Below are 20,219 nucleotides of genomic sequence, written 5' to 3' on the forward strand. Positions count from 1 at the left end.
TGGCACAAACCACCCGTGTGCACAGGTTGATGGTTCCAATCCAAGTAAAGCTGCTGGTTTGTGACTCTTGTATGATAACTCCCCCCTCGGATTTCTAATGCTTCTCCATTAACTCTCCCTGCTGCCAGTTGGAAAAAGTGACCCGGGGCTCTATGCACACAGACATACGTGCCTACGTGCGTGAATATATAATCATCACATTTTAAATAATTTAGTGCTGTTGGTTGTGTCCTGGACAGTCTCTCCCCATCTGTACTTCTTAAAAAAAAAAAAAAAAAAAAAAAGGTGGAAGGGAAGAATAAAAGCATGCCTGCATATGCATGTTTGTGCAGACAGAGGATATACTTGCATCTATAAATTCTCTGGGAGTTTGGGCCCCTTCCTCGTACATAAACCACCCTCCCTCCTGGGGTGTCTTCTCCGTAATTACGTTCGCGTTAATTTAAGCGCTTGGGACGGGCTCACCCTCTCCCCCGAGCCAGCAGCCTCCACAAACATCCTGAAAAGCAACCTGATCAGATGTTCCTCCTCTAGGCACTCACACGGATTTTCTCTCCCAAGCGGTTTGGAGCGGGCGAGCGAGAGCGCTCGGGTTTTCCAGCCTGCTCCTCCCACCAGAGACAACCTCCCGCTGCCTGCCCGCCGCGCAGCGCTGCACACACGGCTCCGCCGCGGCGTGCGGGACGCGGGCACAGCGCGCCGCTGCCGCCGCCGCCGCCGCCGGGGGAAGCGCCTCGGGCCGCCGCCGCCGCCGCTCCGTCCATGGGCCGGGGCCGCTAGGCAGCCCCCCCCCACCCCCGCCCCCGCCCCCCCCCGCCCCGCCGCCGGCGGGCCATGAGCGGGCTGCGGCTCCTCCGCGGGGGCCGCCGGCCGCCGCAGTGAGCGCGGGGGCCGCGCCGCCCCTCCGCGCCGCTCCGCAGCCGCGCATGCCGGTGGGGCGCGTCCCGCGGCGGGGCAGCCCCGCGCCCCCCGCGCCGCCCCTCCGCAGCCGCCGCCGCCGCCGCGCCGCGATGCCGGCGGCGGGGCGCGGGCAGCCCGCCTCCTGGCTCCTGGTGCTGGGCGCCGCCGCCCCCGCCCTCTGGCTGCGCTGCGTCCTCGCCGACTTCACGGTGGACAACGAGGTGCACTCCAGCTTCATCCACCGGCGGCTGCGCGGCCCCGAGCGCCGCGAGATGCAGCGGGAGATCCTCTCCATCCTCGGCCTGCCGCACCGCCCGCGGCCCCACCTCCACGGCAAGCACAACTCGGCCCCCATGTTCATGCTGGACCTCTACAATGCCATGTCCGTGGAGGAGGGGGCGGCGGGGGCCGCCGCTGAGGAGGGCGAGGGCTTCTCCTACCCCTACAAGCCCATCTTCAGCACCCAGGGGCCGCCCCTGGCCAGCCTGCAGGACAGCAACTTCCTCACCGAGGCTGACATGGTCATGAGCTTCGTCAACTTGGGTGAGTGCCTGGCCCTCGGCCGGGCCCCGGGGTGACCGGGCGGAGGAGGGGGATGACTAGAGCAGGGCCGCGGCCACCGACGGGAGGGCAAGTGGGCTGGTGGCGCAGGTGGCCCCGGTAGGGAGCTGTTTCCGCAGCGGGTGGGATGGGTGGCAGCCCACTGGGGCGAGGAGGGACAGGTAGCGGCCCTTGGAAAGGTGACTGCTCTGCGAGGCGGCAATTAAATGGCAGCAAGGTGGAGAGGGCTCTGACTTGCCGTCACAGCATTTGGACAGCCACAAGCTCTCGCCACGCTCCACCCCGCACGCTGACACGCCAAGTTCTTTGTCGCCTTCTCCCTTTGATAGTTACTCGCCACACTTCAGAAATTGGATTTGCAGGTAGGAGTCGAACAGGACGATTAGCAGGTCTGTTCTGCATCCTGCACCGCCAAGGAAGACACGAAACCCAGGCAGGACCCCGGGTCCCGGCACAGCTCCCAGCGCGGGGCTGGTGCTCCTGCGGGATGCGGAGCCACGGGCGCTGCCTGGACGGATCGTTCCCCGCGGCATCCCAGCGCCGCGCTCCCTCGGCCGAAGGGGCTGAGCTGCTCACACATGTTTCCCTAATGAGAAACGAGGGGCATTTCCTAATGGCTCGCGAGGGATTCCACAGTAAATCCTTATTTACTCCTGCAGATTTTTCTGCTGACCCCGGTTTATGCAGCTAACTTGCCTCTTTTCACAAGCACATGTGGATGGGTTTATGCAAATGATACGAAAGTTGGCATGCTTTGTATGCAGCTCGCTAGGCCTCTCTAATTGGATGCCACGGCCCAATCTGATTTTTATTTGCTTGCTGTAGATTGCACACCCGTGTGGACTGACTTGGCCGGATTTGAGTAAAGCATTGTTGGGATGAGCATTCTATTTTAAATAGATAATTATAGACCTGGTTCGCTCTATCCATTTTTAGACCTCACCATGTGCGGCTCTGAAACCACCACACGTACAGATTGGGTGCCTGCAAGTTCAAGCCAGAATCCAAATAGTATTTCCAAAACAAGTTCAACTCAAACTTTGTCCCAAACAAAAGGACGCTCAAAGAGGAAGAGGAGCCCACCTCTGGCACGTAACCCGCTAGGGATTACAGACACCCCCATCACCAGTAAATCCATTAGCACCTTTACGGATGTCGCTGTTCTGGACGCTTCCACTGTCTGGAGCCTCCGAGGCAGCAAAGATTAAATCGCCACCTAAATCACCACCTCTCTAATCCCAGCGCTTTAACTAACTGAAAAAGATCGGTAGCTGCAAAGGCTCCGTGACACACGTTAATAATTATTAGACACGGTAGCCATCCCGGCACAATTCTTGCATGACAGGGAGACACGGGGACGCTGTGGGAGATCTCTAGTTTGCATGAGCTGCACCTCTTTATTAACTACCATCAGCTTCACAGTGGGAAGCTCTGAATTACATCTGGCCTGGGGGCTGCGCTCTTTGAGAGCGTTGGTGCTTTCCATTTGGAATTACAGTTTGTCTAATCGCTGCTAGATACTTAAGCCGATCAGCAATGATACATTTAAAATCAAATATTTGAGCAGCCAAAAGTACCAATGGCAGTCAAATATTTGACTTTAGAGATAAGAGTGATCTTGCTAACATTGTTCTCTGTAGTTCTTGGGTCCTACGCCATGTACAACCAGAGCGCAGGGAGAGTCCCCAACAGAAGACACAGGATGTTGAAATAACGATAGCGAAATTCACACTTCTGTTTCCATTTTGGTAGAGAGGAGAGAACCTTTATGAAACGTGTAAGTACCTAATGGAAGGGAGTTTAGCTCTGGGGAAGCAGCTCTGCTCCTCGAGCGTAGTTACTTTCTGCATAACTCTCATCAGTTAAACTGCGGCGTTCCCGTCCTGTGCTTCCTATGTAAGGAAAAGGCACCTCTGCAGCCCATGGAGGTTTTACATGAAAGGAATTAATATAATCATGTCCCCAGTTATTTTAAATACAAAGCATTGGAATCGATCCGTAAACGGTGAAATAAAAATGACATTTTGGATATTGCCTGTTTCCATGTGAGAACTTTTTATAGAGCAGGTTTTACCTGTATAAACCCTACATAATCAATAATTGACATCCCAATGCGATGTGATGACTACAGTGGATATAGTCATTCATTTCGATAGGCTGGGTTTTGTAGTCGGCTTAGAAATCCAAAAGTGTTCTTTATGCAAAATACTGAATTACCATCTTATTTAATTGCTGTCAGCATGGTCAGTGAGTAGTACGAGTGCAGGCAAAATCCAGTAGTTTTAAGGAGGACAGGTGGAATTATTACCAGCAAGGCACATTTCAGAGGTTTATCTCTACTGTTTTGTTCCCTTGTCAACAGTGCATGCCAGGACGAGTTTAAAAAGGACACAGATCTATAATAGCTTTCTTCATCACTGTGCGCACCTTTCATCCCATTATAGTCATCGGTCTTTCATCTTTATAGGACAAAGACAGGCTTGTTTATGGACGTTTTAATGAATTAGACCAGCCACTCAACTCCCGTATATAGTCAAATACAACACCTGCTTTGATATGTACAGTTTTCTATGACATTCAGGGGAAAATTAGAAGATCTATTGTAGAACTGGTATGTTTTTGGAGACTTTCTACAATGATCCCTTTTAAAGCAGAGCTGAATTGCTAAATGCAGACTGTAGTAAACTGTGTCCTAGTTTTGTAAGAGATACTCTCTGAGCATTGCATTTCACAGGTAGGCTTTTATTACTATACTAGAGCCATCACAATGAGGAAGTGTCACAGCATAATAAAGTTTCATTTTAGAATGGAGGAAGTAAAAGTGAGTAAAGAAATAATACTTTTAAATTTCAATAAATAAAACATGTTGTTCCAGACTTCAAAATGCTAATCTACAAAAATACTTTTTTGCTTTATTCATATTCTTCATCTATCTAGTCGTACAACTTTAGAGGAAAAAAATACTAAAAAAAAAAAAAAATTACATTGCAAGATTTACTGGGCTACATAGTAAAAAAAACCCACAACAAAACCACCACACATTGATTTCTATGGAGATATTGTGTATATTTATTCCAGAGAATTTATACTGGGTATTGGTAGGGAGGTACCAGACTACAGGTGCTCCATTTCAGGGTTATGTTGCAGGGAGCTTTGTACTAAGCATGTAATGTTACTGTAAAATCTTGACAATTAATTAGATTTAGATTTATAACCAGTTAATTCACAGGCTACATTTTGTCTTAGCTTACACCTGTGCTAAGATGGATGGGGAATGGATTTGTGTCAAGAATGAAGTTACATGTAAATTAAAAGAGAATTTAGCCACAGTGGTCTGACTGAGTTAGTCAGTTAATTACTGGCTAATTTTATAAAATTTATTACTATAATTTCAGTATTTGGAATTTCACTTCAGATCCTGTCCAAGTACAGTTTACAAACTGATCCATTTTAGGAACTGAAAAAAATGCAAAGCATTTTTTGCACAAGTTTAATTTCAAGTTTATAAACAGCAAACTAAGGAGTAAACATCCTCTAGATTGCTTAGACCCTCTCTTCTAAAAATAAATGAGTTGTCCTTATGGGGGTAATCTTGCCTTGGTAAACAGACTTATTTAGAATATTTTTTAAAAGAGTCGGCACAAGTGATATGCAATTTGTTTATTTGCCTTGTGGTTGATTATAAAATGAACAACGTTGTTCAATCCTGGCAAAAAATAAGGGGGGGGGAATTAGTCATTCTTGGAAGGAGCACATGAAAGTGGCTTTTGTTAATGTAAATCAAGAAGCTGAAGAGCCCCCAAGTTTCCTTTTATTTCATACCATCTGGCTATCCTTTTTGTTGACAAGTGTTTGGCATAGAGAACCATCTCTTTGCCCTTTAATAACAGGCTTTAACACTGTAGGGTATTAGAAAAAGATTCTATAACAGTTAAAAAATTTCCTTCGGGGAATACTTTATAAAGTGAGCACGGGCTGCAGGCATTTGCAGCTGTAACCTGGCTTGTGTTAAAATTTGGAAGGGGCTGCCTTGCATTCCAGCTCACTACAGGCCTTCATTGGTGTACAGCCAAAGGTTAATATAGATGTCACACAGTTTTTCTTTGGAGAGCCTCAGATATAAGAGTACGCGTACAGCTGTGTTTTTAGTAACCCTTTCATAATCACTTCTTTTAAACCTCATTTTCCTGCTTATATAAATCAAAGATTTTCAAGGATATTTGACCTGGATTTGAACTTATTTGATCTTCACATATTTCCCACTTGAAACAAAGCAGATTAAATGTTAGCCCTGGATGCCTGGTCATGATCACATGGTTTGTCCATACATTAGGCCAAGCCCTCATCTTTTTTTTTTTTTTTTTTCTCCTCCACCTAGCGCTGTTATAAGCTCTCAAGCCTGAACAGGTACATCCTGTAATTGTTTTGGACAGTATGGATATACGCAACACTTGGTGGTATAAGATTAGCTAAGGTAGGAAGCTTGGAGCAAACTAAAGGTGCGCTGACCGTGCAGCAAGTATTCTTTGAATGTGCAGGCTTATTCTAGAGATAAATTAATTATTTTTCTAACTTCCAGGTGCAAAATGGCAGAACAGAACAGGAACGATTTACCTCCGCCATATGGGTGCGGTGGTAGCAGAGAGCGGAGCGGTCAGCCGAGGACAGATGTCCTCGTGCAAGGAAAAAGGACATGGAAATTGTCCCCATCTGCTCGCACGCTTCTGCGGCGGATTTACCCCAGAAGCAGGGTCTCCCCTCCGTTCCCACACTGGCTGTCCTGGGGAGGTGAAGCCCCCTCCGGGAACTGTAGTTTAAAAGCCAAAACACAACAGCTTGTAAAGTGCTTTGAAGGAGACAAGCCTTGATGGCCAGATCTTGTGATGCTTGTAACAGGAGCTAGGCACAAGTGAAGCGTACAGGACCTGCTCCCACCCGAGCTCCGCTTGCCGTTAGATTTGCTTGTGTGCGTGTGTGTGCATCCCCCCATCGCTCCTTTTGCAAAGTAATGGCCTCTGGGCAGGCAGCGTGAAAGCAAGCGTCACGTTTTTGTCTGTAAATAAGCTTGAAACACATTTTCAGATTGCAGGGGGGGAGATGTGTGAGAGAAGTTTACACAAGTGGTTGGAAACGTTAATTAAAAAAAAGATTATAACTATTAAAGCCTAGTCAGGGCTGTTGACAGGCTCCTTTTAAATAGGACACTGCGATGTTTTAGTTTAATACATTCTGGCAGTGTCACCGGGGTTAAGGCTAATACTGGGATGTGTGGATCCTGTCATGTTATTGTCAGGAGGAATGCAGGGATTAGGTTTAAAAGTGGCGGTGGGTGAGCGGTGCAGCTGTGTACACTTATTATAAAAGATTTAAGTCCCACTGGTAAAATCAATATATTAAATTGCAAGAGCCTCTGTTTTTAATTAGTTTAAATCAAATATACTGTTAGTGCCATTATGGGTTCTATCCTTGGACCAAGTGAGGAAATGCTAATATTTGTATGGAAACTGTTAATTTGTGGTTAAAATGATAACACATTTAGTTTTATGTATCTAAATTGTTCTAACTTGATGAATACCATTGAGAAGTTGCAATGATGGATGAAGTCATCTGAGCAAGAACACAAGTAAGCAGATTTTGATAGCATGCCAGATAAAGAGACTAAGAGACTACCTGTTGATACACACCCTTAAGGGACCATGATATTTTAAGCCTTTTCCAGTGGTATAGTTCTCCTCTCTGGGGCCTGCATCAAAATACTCACATGAATTAACTATATATATATATAAAAGAAATAAAATGTGCTATTATACATATATATTTCTTCTCTAAACTTCTAAAGAAATGAGTGAGCTGTTTAAATTAGTTTCAGGATGAAGATTTTCATTCTACAACTGTTTGAAGTAAATGGGACTGATCACATGGACAAAGTTCTGCACTCGCATATGTTTGGAAAATGGAAACCCAAGAGAAAATTCTTGGCTAGGTCTTCATTGGTGTAAATTGTCAAATTTCTACTGAAGCTGGCCCTATGGTCTCATTTATACAACTGTACGTCCAAAGTAATTCCCATAAACTCCCTCTTGATTTACACTAGCACAATTGAGAACAGAATTGGGCCAAAGAAATGCCCCTGTGTTGAAATAATGAGCATGCAGTAGTTTCTGCTAGAGCTTCAAACAGTTTTCTCTCCTAATCTTGAAATTGTTTTTGAGGGAGGTTTCCTTTACTGCAAATAATCAAAACATGAACTAGCTCCTATTAGTCACTGCTTATCATTATTAGCCCAATCCACGTTGTTGAACTACAGCTGAATTCCCATCTTTGCAACAAACAGAATTTAACAAATAATGTTTGACAAAAATGTGAAACTGATATTTCTTAATACAAGACATATTTCATATGGAGAAACTTCAGTGATGAAAGATTCCTGGTATCAAAATATCTGAATCACAGTACAAATAAACAGTGTGTTGTAAAGACTGTGGGGCCAAATTCCGTGCTGGAGTAATTCCACTAAAGTCAGTGGAGTTGTGCCAGGAGATAAACTGCCATCTAGATTTTTTTGGTGTACATGTGAAAAAACCAGAAGTGTTTAAGATTTTGTCTGTGAACATCTTTGCTAAGAAAAACGTTGCAGGTAGCAAAGATTGAACCGATTCAAATTCAAACAGCTCTTTTGGAAATCCTTATTTTGTTGATGAAAAATGCAAAGTTTGCAGATACCCCCTTTATTTGGGTACACGTTGTACAGTTCCATTATTTGTACATAGGTTTAGCTGATTTACAGAAGGTAACATAAGAGGATCTTGGGTGTGAGCTCGTATGTGCAAGCCCCACAATACTGTGCCTTGCACGTTCTTTTTGAACATTTCTGTCGACTACATCTTGAAGTCAGTGAAAATCCTTTAGTGATCCAGATTGAGTGGATTGAATTAATGGCAACTTTGAGACTACAAGTTTTAGTGTAATTGCTTTATTGTTTTGGAACCAAGATGCTTACAATCCAGTTCCTGTGCAAACATGTTTAACGTGTGTTAATGTGTTTCAAAACCAGACCCTCTCCGCAAAATTCTGCTTTTCATTAATTGACATCAGTAGCATGGTACAGTATTTCAAAGCACTGGCCAAATATAAACTGTGTTTCTAATTTCCTTACTTTCCTGTGTTTGGAATGCCAATGTTAATTTGTTCCCATGGAAGAGTGAGAGCTGCCAACCACAGTTTTATATAAATGGCTTTACAGTGCGGGGCTGCCAACATTAAATGATACTTAGGAATTTTCATGACATTTTGTATTTAATGCTTGTGTGTGTATGTGTGAGAGAAACAGAGAGAGATATATGGGATGTTGAACAGCACAGCCACTGACGATCAAGGCAGATGTTGGAAGAAATTTATCCTTTGAGTAGCTGTTACTTAATGTTTCTTCTCATTTAAGATTTTGTAATAATCTATCAGATATTACATAGCATACTCCTTCTGCCTAGAAAAAACTATTTTGCAGTGAATTTTGTTGCTAACTTTCCAAACAGTTCTATGGTGCCCTACACCTCCCACAACTTTAGTTATTTATTAATAGATGAGCAGGACTTTTATTTAGGTTGCTATTCTGATCATTCTGAATTAGATTGTAAGAATGTGATATTATTCATCCCGAGAAAATGTAAAAGTAGAAAAAGCTACCACAACTAAGGAATAGGGGGATTAACTGATTTTGATTAAAACTGCCAACAGATAATTTTTCTTTAAAAGAATAGGAGTAGCTAGATAAAATCATTTGCTTTCTTAAAGAAATTTAAGCACAATCATAATTTCTTTAGTAGTATGTACTGTCTTTTTACATGAAACAAATGTGAAGTTCCCTTTAAACAAATTTATTTTAAACTGATGGTGGTGAAAACAAGGTCTGTTTATGTGTTTCTCCTTTTATTCCTGGAGGATATTCAAAATACAAATTGTTCATGTTTCAGTAGATTCCTCTTAATGACTGCTATGGTTTATCTCTCAATTTTCCATTTTATTGGAACAGGTGCAGTGTCTGCCATCTGTGCCAGCCCTGCGCTATACCAACAAACAAAGTGTTGTTTTGGTTGACTGGATTTAAAAGTCTCCTGAGAGTAAAGAAATGAAAGAGAAAGAATTTAGAAAGTGCCTAGTGAAGGAAAGGCACTTCAAGTAATGTGCTTTGTCACTCAAGTCTTCCCATAAATTACCTTAAACTATTTCTAAACTGTTTGAAAAATTTTATCCGTAGAGTATTAAGTTTCTGTTGCATCTGAGAGGTCCCACGCTATTCTTTTATCATCTTTATCCTACCGCAGTAGCTTCCAAGTCAGACTCGTTTGTTGTCAGGTTGAATTAAATTTTACAGGAGTAAAAATTCTTTTTTCCTTGTCTTAAAATAGAAGAACTGTAAAGTTTTTCACTGTTTCTGATTCTGCCTCATTTAAAAGATACTGCAAATAGCCAAGTTTAAACAAGATTATGTTGTAATTAGAGAAACAAACTCATAATTATTTAAGGGCTAAACCAACAACAACAACCCTTTCAGGTTCATTTTGACAGTGTTTATCCAGTGTATCTGGAAAGGCTTACAATTAAAGTGCCTGAAGGGTGGGGATGAGATTTTTCAGTATGCAGTCAGTGCTATCGGGTCCACCTGGCCTGGGAAACTATGAAGGCTTTGTAGTAGAGAAAATCCTTTAACTTAGATCTTCATGGCAAGCTCTTAAAAGCTACCTTCCTTTAAAAAAAAAAGGGGGGGAGGGGGAGAGGGAAGGCACAGCTTCCCTTAAATAATGATTAAAAGGAGCAAGTGCCTTCTTAGGCTCTTTATGATGAAGGAACACTGTCACGCTGATCAGGCTGATAATCTCGCAGCTCATCATTTTTTAAAGTTTTGCCTGTTGTGCACAACTGCCTTTCAAATGAGCAAAAAGTTTCCTCTCGTTAGGCTGCAACCTCCCAGCGCGCGATGCTGGTCTGAATTACACCTCCACGCAAAGCCACTGATGTCACCAGGCAATATCCTCAGCTGGAGCAACCTGGCACAAGGCCACCCCAGCAGTGAAGTCACCACAGTTGACACCATCTGAGGAGCTGGCACAGTGTCTGTACCAAGTTTGGGGATCTGTAAATCAGGTTGAGCTTTGACTCTGTTACTAGAGCCACTGGGCCAAATCCTGCCTTCAGTCACCTCGTTTCGTTGGCACCGGTGGGGCTGCCCCCGTCCTCTGATTTTACCAATTGTTCTTCCCACAGCACAGTGGCAGTAAAACTTTTTAAAAGAGACCAGAAGAACCCTGGGAGAACTACTAAAAAATGCTCATAAAATAATACAGCATCAGTAGTTGGGACTTACAATTCCGATGGAGAGACAAGTTTCTTACTGAGTAAGGATTAGGAACAGGGCTGGTAGTATTTCACTGCTTGTGAACCTGAAATGCCCATCGACTTTAATGAGTCCTTGGGCACCCTGAGGGAAAGCAAGTTCAGGTTTATCATTTAAATGGAAGATTAAAAATTACTGTAATTTAGAAATTCTGAATTCTGGTGCTTACAATTTAGTAGTATTCAAATACTTTTGTATCAATATTTTAACAATTTATTTACATCAGCCAAGTATCTATAATGCCATGAATGATAATCATTCACTGCTAACAGGAATAAGTTCCTAATTGTATCTGTTCTACCCACATACTCGATGCTAGCAAGCTGCTCCTCCCCTGATTCTCAAGCTTAAAACTTAATTGCTTCTATCACTAAAAATATTGTGAACATTTTAATCTTGCTACTTTTACTTGTTTATTACTGTGCAGTAATTATAATCCCACAGGGACTTTTTAGGTGCTAATAAAGAGTACTGCACATCACTTTTCCTGAAGCTTGTGTGGCACTATAAACATCATGCTGAGTATAAGTTCCCCTTTCTGACCATATCCTTAAAAAATCCAGCATTTGTTAAGAGAAAGGAGGGCATTTTTTGTTGTTTTTTTTTTTTTTAACAAAAAGAAATAGAAAGGGAAAAAAAAAAGAAGTAACTTTAGCCTCACAATCTGCTAGCTACATAAAGCAGTAAATGTTCAGTTGAGGCAGGGAAAAACCAGAACTGCTGGAGATTGGTTGTTTCCTTTTGGAGGAAACAATAAATGTGCCCACTTGTATTTTAACAACATTACTACTGGGCCCCCTAATTATACAAATATACTTGTAATAAACTGCAGAAGAGAAGAGCTGAAAAAGAATCATTCAGCACAGATCTTTCTCTTCAACTCAAAAATAAGCTTTTGAGTAACCATTCTTTTAAATCTTGGCCCAAATCAGAAGATGAAGATATTTCAGCACTATGTGATGAATCATCTGTCTCCCGAGACAGGTGAAAAGGAGAAGCAAATCAGACATGTGGTGTAAAACTTCTCTCATTGGTGTGAACACAACTTTGACCTCTGAATACTATAGTTCCTGCAACTCAGTGGCATGCATTATAATCAAATTACAAGAATATTAGACTCCATATCCACAGAAATCTCTGACCATTACACTACATTAAAACCTGACACAGGGAATACAGAAATGCATGAAAGAATCCAGAATGATGCAGAAATGCTTTCAAGCACACCCCAAATATTTTTTTAGAAAACAGTAACTGTCATTTTGCTCATTAGTCCACAATTGTGAGATGAGAGCTGTTTCACTGAAATTATTACCAAGTAGGGGGAAAATCCAAGTCAAGTGTGTCTAATACACTGAAAGTCTTTCCTCCCCACATTGGCAGTTGTAATCCAACAAGAGAGTAGTGACTAGCAGGCAGGAGACTGAGCTGGAGAAGAATGATCTGTGTTCCTGCTCCTTGAGAGATGCCTTCAGAAGTGCCATACTCTCATTTCTGTGCTATTTTTAACAGTTGCACACCACAGGACGTGAACTGCGTTCCCTTCATTCATACCAAACCGATGTGAGGACATGAGGGTGTATTACAACAGCTGATCTTTTACCCCAGAACTGCAATTGCAAAATTGCGTTCGAAGACACAGAAAAACCAAAACAAAACAGAAAATGCTGTTGTTAGGGGCTGACTCAGGAGGCCTGGATGGCCCAACCCTAGTGAGAGGCTCAGTGTCAGGAATCCAGCCCTGCAATTCGCAGTGTGGTATGCGGGGTTAGGTGCTGCTGATGTCACCGATGGGCTTATCTTGTACCAAAAAAAAAATTCCTCTTGTATAATAGGGATCGTGGGTGGGAATTAAACTGAAAATAAATCTTCTCCTAACCTTCAGATGCTGTTACGCCTGGGGCGTTGGCCACCAACATTTAAAGTGTAAAGGGGACAGATATATGCACACACTCTATTCATGTGTGTGTATATATAGATATGTCTTCCTGAGGACATTTCTGAAATAATAGTTTAAACTTGCCATGACTCTAAGACGCTAGCATTTCACATCTACTAACAGAAATATATGTGGATGTCAACTTAGAGATCTTTAATATTCATAGTTCTGAGGCCCATATACCAAGTTATTAAAAGAATAAACAGCCCCCTGCCTGTTTCTCAATAAAAATAGATGTGTTGCACAGCAGACATTCCTAGAAAGCAAAACCATCATACACATAAGCTACGAGTCCCATCCCAGGCAAAAGGACAGCGAGGATCACTGCTGGGCAGTGACCTCCTCTCCAGTGCCCGTGTCTCAAGCCCAGGAGGCTGTTGCTCCGTGCCCCACCTGATCACAGCTATCTTGGCAGCACAGAAGAAACATGATGATCTCAAAGAAAAAATGTGAAATAGGTCACAAAGTCCCACTTTCACAAGGAAGGGCACTCTGGAGTATCTTTTTAAGCAGTAATTGAAGTCTCTAATCATTTTCCAAAATGTTTCCTCCCATCCCTCCAAACACTGTATTTCTATCTAATAATCCTGGTTTGTAAACTGTGTTAATATCACTGGACCTCCCACATACAGAACACCTGAAAAATAAGCAAGAGATGTAACAGTATGGATGCAAGAGGAGCTCTGCTCTTACAGGGATTTCCCCTTCAGGGCAGATGGACCTTTTGCCTGAATAGTTTGTTGCCCCCTAATCTCCCCGCATTGCCTGACCGAGAAAGGCACAGATGTTTGTTATTGCATAGACAAGCTCAAAAGGTCCAGCCGATTGAGGTCTTATGGCACAGCTCGCAGTGTATACATTCCAAGTTGAAATTTTGCTGATTACAATCAAAGGCTGAGATTCTTATCTGATGGCCGCATGTCTGATATCAACTGCTTATTTTGTAATATCCCACAAACTACTTTCTCAACAAAAGCAGAATCTGGGATTTCAGCTGAGAAATCCAGTAAGTCATATGGTTTCAAACCTGGAAAACTGATTCTTGAATTATTTTCCTTTTATCACAGTAAACCACAGAAAAGGCTCGACTCCCTGTGCTGGCACCGCTCGCCGTGTTCCTCCCAGAGAGCCTGTGCAGGTGTAGACCCACACTCTGGAATATGTGGGGGGATGCTGGTATTGTTGTGGCAATACAATATTAAAGGAGGATTAATTAGATTTATGTTATTTATTTGGGCAGCTGTTCAGTAGATGAAAGGAAGTCTAATGCAAATGAAATGAATGAGCCTTGAGAGGCCAATGTGCGGTCACTTCTCTACTCCTGTCCCTTAGCATGGGCAGTGCAGAAATGGGCACATTCCTTTGACAAAAATGAGGCATTTGAAGATTCCATCAGCTGAACTTTCTCTTTCAAGTGTTGCCAGTAGATGCACAATATATACACGTGCTTTTAAAAGACTTTTATTTTGAACTCAAGATGTGAATCTACGGTATTAAGGAAAGCAGAACAATCCTTTATTTAGCTGCACCTGCACCTTAATGCCTAATGAGTTTAGTCTGATGGAATCCAGACCTCAGGAAGGATTATAAATTCTCATTTGATTTCATTTACTTCTAAAATACCTTAAACCAGCTGTACCAGTCCAGAATCCAGTCCTTCCTTCTATATCAGTTTTGCAAATGTTGTTGAATCTTTTGCTGTATTAAGTAACTTTATGCTATATAATAATATACCAATAGTAATAAGGAACAGAAGGCAACTTGAAAAAAATTATGTAGCACGAGAAAATTAGCAGCTTGAAAAGCATCAGTTTATGAGCATAACTTTAATAAAGTTATTCATGTTCTGGAAGCAAGATTTAGAAGAAATTGAAACTAAGTTGGTAGGTAGTATCCTCTCTCACCATCCCAGTGTAAGGCAGAGGACTCTGGCCTTGCAAATGTGGATGAACACACTCTTCAGGGCATCAATTCTGCGTTTAGCCATTTCTGTCTGTTTTGTAGAGACACTTGGGCAGCGACCTTCCCAAGATTACTGACTCAGGCTGTTTATTATGAACTGTATCTAATTTATCAAATACATTTGAAGCCTTCTTAGTTTGCCCCAGTGTAGTTATTGGAATGCAAGAGCATAGTTTTGATGCTGTCGCATCTCTGCATGATCAAATTATTGCATCAAAGAGTTACTATATCACGATTTTTTTTTGTTTGCATGTCCTCTGTGCATGCCTTCTTGCAGATCTAGGTGCCTGTGGTGCAGGCTCCCAGCCTCCTGGCGAGATGCTTAGTCCTTCCCGTGTACAGACATCGGGGTGTGAGCAGACACCCTCAGAAGAGCAGGGGAGTGTGCAGTGCTGCTGCCCTCACCCTCCGAAGATGAGCACCCTTCCTGTCTGCCAGTCACTAGTGGGCTGTCTTCCTTTACCTGAGGTTAGGTTAGAGCTGGTTAAAAACAATTCAGGAAAACTTTCTTGCCTTCCCCTGATCTGATATTTGGTCCAAGCTGAAGAAGAACTGTTTCACGCTTGGAAGCTTTCAAGAATGACCTGTATTTTTTTATTCCAAAATTTGCATTTCATCCCAAATAGCCCATTTTAGGTTTCCCTGTAGTAGGTTTCCCTCACGCTGCCTCTTATCTTCCCTGTCTGAATACACATTTCTGACCAGATCTGTTCAGCCACTTGTCTCTCCTTCCTTGGGCTGGGGATGTGTTTCCATTTGCTCAGCGCTGTGTGTACAAGCAGACAGGGCAGACTGCTGGTTTTTGCATCAGTGATTTTTTGAGAGGCCTCCAGCCTCAGAGCAGGTTGCAGGAAGCACCTTGGGCCCCATTTGTCTGCTGGGTGGACTGGGGGATTATGTTTCTCAATGAACCATATTGTCACTAACTGTTCTCCCTCTGTGCTCTGCAACCTCCTCCCCCTTGAGACACCCATCACACTGCTTTCTCCTCTACCCTTTTCTGTGCTGTGCCGCTACCTCAGTCTCCCACCATCCTGACCCTCATCCACGATTCCTCCCCCTCCTCCCCAGGCTGCCACTATCTCCTTGACCCTTGGATGCACTGGCAAAATGTGTGACTTGGAGTTCACACCTAACGCTGGCACAGCTTCCCCGTGAAGTTGGCCTCACCAGATACAACTCACCAATTTCACAGCACCAGAAAGCAGCCTTACTGTCCCCCACGTGACAAAAAGAAAGAGAGCAGCCTAACGTAGCAGTCATCTCTGTTCAAAGAGGGAAAAGAAAAATGTATTCCTGCATCTTCACATATCTCCCACAGCTGCATCCAGAGGATTTAGGGTGTAGGGGATGTATTAGACAGCAGCGCACCTTTGCTCTTAAGCTGTGTTACTCCATGCTATGCATTATGGTGCAGACAGAAAAAAGACAGCAGGAGTAGTGATGAGCTTCTGCCTGATTTTGCTTGCTGCTCAGTTTGACTACAGGGACATTTCTAGAGGAGGGTGCAGAGAAGAGCTAAGATTGCCTTTGGTGGGCAGGAAGCATTGCAGCTGCCTCAGCCTGCCTGTGCAGCCCATGGTCCCTGCAGGAGTCCCCAGGTCGGAGCTGCTGTCCAGGTGCATCCCCATCTTTCAGATACACAGAGCGGCAAACAGCCCCAGTCTGTCGGTGGTGCTGCTGCCGAGGGTAAATACCAGCCTCGGTTAACCTTGCTCCTGGTGACAGTATGAGAGCTTGAGACATTTTGTGATGGCCACAATGCTGGCCAGTTGGGAGAACATAGGAGGAGCCATGCTTTGCACCATCACCACAGTCCCCAGCTTGCCCTTTGTCTCTCTGGAAAAATGCCACCCCCAAGGTGGGTAAGGGAGAGCTGCTAGGGGCAGATCCCCAGATCAGCACTATCCTGGGTTCCCCTTCCCAGGGAAAGGGGGAAGAGAAACAAGATCTGCGAGGCTGGTGAGGGAGGCCCTGCAGGAGATACTGAATTCCTGGAAGAGGAAAATAGAGAGCGTCTTTCTAAAGGAAGAACTTCATGAACTCCCATTTATTTCTTTCCCCTGTCACCCCCCATTTCTCCATTCCCTCACACACCCCAAATCCTGCAGCAGTCCTGAGTGTGTTAGAGCAGCTGCAGATGGATTGCAGCACTATGTGCTGCCGTGTTTCACATGCTAAGGCTGTGAATAGGGTATTCTGAAGAAACACAACTCTTCCTTGCTTATTTAACTTTGCTTTCCCCAGATACACATACAGACACTGCAAACAGCATCAGGATTCGCACCACGATTGGTCTGTTTACTATTAGGAGAGTTTCGTGTTCACAGAGCAGTCCCACGTGTAAATTTTTCACAATACCTTTCATCTAGTCTGGCTCCGATTTCAGCAGAGAAACCACAGCGTAAATGGGTACCAATCAGGGCACACTCAGAAAAGAAAATGGATTACTTGTGCATAACCTGCCCAGATATTTCATGGATGTTCTTTACAGAAAACTAGTTTTACCATTCAGCATTGCCTGAAAGTGCCTGCAAAGAAATCCTGGCAGGGGAACGTCTCCAAATGCAGAGGCAGCGTGCACACTTCTCTCTGTCCTTTCCCTCCCAATTATTGTGTTTCCCCTTTGCCATCTACCACCCTCAGGAATTTTAACTTAAAAGTCTCCTGGGCGACACATGGGGCGAGAGGATGTGGTGACTCGCAGCAGCAGTCCCTTGGCAGCAGCGGCTCCCAGGGAAGCAGGTGGCTCCACGCTGCTCTCCAAAGCCCTGCCTGAGGCGGGTGTGACACTAACCCTAACGCTGGAAGAACATGAGAAAGGGCCCAGGCATTTTGTTAGAGAAATACCAATTTCTGCTCTGAGCGGTCCTTGCTAGCTGAAGTTTAACTTAGTCAGGAAGAACTTGCTGCTACTTTGGAGATAATTAAACCCATCTTCCCTCAACCCGCTGTTTGTACACGCACAATGATACCATTGTTCAGAGTCATGCAACACATATGCTGACATTAAAGTGTTTAATCTTGTAGTACAGTATTCCATTATTTTTTGGACATCTGTACATGATAGAAAGGGTACGTATTAAGGGATTTGTTGACAAAGAAATGGCTAATGCTGATACATGTGTGGACTGAAAGGATCTTTCCAAGTTGTGTTCAGCAGTAGGGAGAGTGCTCCTTCCCAGGCCCAAAGCCTGGCACAGATGTGATATGCACTGTTGCTATTACCACTTTTCAATTTATAACAAGGAGTCAGTGTTCAGAAGAATTTTGGAAGCTCCCTGCTGGGTTTGTGGCTAGGTGGTCTTGCTGGCAACACCACCTTCATGCTGAAAGCTGAAAAAATGAAGTGATGGCTAAAGGAAGAATATTAACTCCAAAGGGCGCCTTTTTTCCCCCTTTCGAAGCAAAAATGCTTATCCCAGATCGCTTTGCAGAGTGAGCACTAAAGAATTTTGAACCCCCCTGTTTCTAACCTCTAGGGTTGGAGATCAGAATTTATGGAGCCTGGTTTCCATCTCATTTGGAATTAATGCATTAGTCCTGCTTTCCACCCGTGGATGGGGCAGGACTTTGCCTTGCCACACACTGAATTTACCATGCTTATCACCTTCACCTCCCCCTTCACCCAGCTGTAAAATGGGAACATGAGCAGCGAGTGTTTGGGTGCAGGTTCCTTTCTGCCAAGCGCTGTCTTGGCTCAGAGCAGCCCCTTCTGCAAAGGGCAGACGGGGATGAGACCATCAGGACAGGGTTTCGGCAGAGGAGCCCAGACCCCCCCCAGAATCCCTGGGGGTCCTGGGCCTGTGGCTGAAGAACAGACTGTGTTTTCAGAAGTGGCAGGATGGCGGCAGTCCCTGGTGATGGGATGCATTAATGAGTTATAGAAAAACCACAGACTATTTTTCTAGTAAGCTTATCTCACAGACCAAAATCAAGGGTGCATTTGTTTTTTCTTAGGTTTCTCAAAAAACCTGCAGTAGCTTTTAGATGAGTTGGAGAGCTGCAACTATCCAGTGTAAAAAAGCCCTCCAAATACTGTTTTCACCACTCTTTGAAAAAAAATAAAATCTCGTCACTCAACCCAGGACATTTTCTTTACTCCATTTATAGGACTCCCAACTTATATTCTTTAACTATTTCTTCAAATATTTCTTTAACTGCTGCTTTAGCTGCCTAATGTCAGCATGTAAATCTTATAGCTGAGAGGATGAAGCAAATGAAAACCAATCACAGAACTTCACATTACCAAATTCTTGCCATTATAAATTTACTGCCACTGCCCTGTAACTCTTGCTGTCAAGCACAATGAGGAGGGAAACATGTGCTTTAGCAGACTGTGGCCTGGCATGACATTACTGCAACCTTTATTATACTCCCCCTTTTCCTCAGAAAAATATAAGGAGTGACCTTGCACTTCTTGCTCAGTCGGGAATCCCGCTGAGCCCAGTAGGCTCTTTCAGCTGCGGAGACCGCTGGATCCTTCCCCTAATTGGTTTCCTCCTCCTCGAACCTCACTAACATAAGGAGAAAAGGCCTATATTTCATAAGTGACATGGTTTTATCCACCAATTTAGAGACAAAGAAGTGCAATTTATAGAGGGAACATTTAATGCCTGTTAATTAGGATCCCATCAAGAGGTCTCAAATTTGACATCCTGAAAATTTACAGCTCAGTTTCACAACCGCTGCAAGCCCAGAGTCCAAGGGGTGGCCCTGCCCTCCCTCCCGCTGTGCTGGGAGGTCCCTGCTCCTCCTCCTGCCACCACTGCTCTTGGGGCACCGCAGTGAGCCAGATGAGGACGGGATCCACCTAAAAACTCATCTTGGGAAGGGAAAATTCTTTTCCAGTTGAATCCATTTCCCAAGGGAGACAGCAGGGTGAAGCAGTAGATAGGAGTGGACCTTCCCTTTGAAAGCAGTAACACACATAGGCTGAAAATGCTCCTGGACCCCAGGCAAAGCTGGTGGTCCCAGGGCAGCTGGTTTCTAGGAATCTCGTGCTGTACACTGAAATGATGCAGAAGAGTTTCTGAAGTTTTGGCTTTGATCTCAAGGGGTGGTGATGGTGGAAATTAAAGGTAAGTTTTCTTGGAAAATTCAAACAAGATTTTACATTGCTGGATGAAAACAGTGTAACTCAAAGTGTAGTTTGCCCTAAGGCCAAAACCAATCCACTGGCTCACCGGAGAAGCCAGCCAGCCCTCAGCCATCTCTGAAGAAATAGCGCTTATTTTCTGTAGCTCTGCAGCTATCAGAGGGAAAGCAGATAGAGACTCTTCTACCCGTTAAACTCACCAACGTGACTTCTTCAGTCCCTGGGGCCAGGCAGGCGCAGGTAGAATCTGAAAACCTGTTAGACCTTGATGCTGCAGTGGGGCAGATTTTTTTTGGCATCCAAATCTCTGAAGGGTTTCTTAGGCAACTGCTGATGGCTCTGCAGCCGAGTCTCCTGCCTGGCTGGGA

At 44.1% G+C, this 20,219-nt stretch overlaps 1 protein-coding gene across 1 annotated transcript in view; it reads left to right on the plus strand.

The window, feature by feature from the left end:
* The first annotated feature begins 926 nt into the window (after nt 1-926).
* BMP7 (bone morphogenetic protein 7) overlaps nt 927-20,219 on the plus strand; it is a 47,286-nt gene continuing 27,993 nt past the window's right edge. The window contains exon 1 of the mRNA XM_074888400.1: nt 927-1,443. Within this exon, the coding sequence (XP_074744501.1) occupies nt 927-1,443 (517 nt within the window). The remainder of the gene's footprint in view (nt 1,444-20,219) is intronic.

The sequence above is a fragment of the Strix uralensis genome, chromosome 18, assembly GCF_047716275.1.
Source record: "Strix uralensis isolate ZFMK-TIS-50842 chromosome 18, bStrUra1, whole genome shotgun sequence".
Lineage (NCBI taxonomy): Eukaryota > Metazoa > Chordata > Aves > Strigiformes > Strigidae > Strix > Strix uralensis.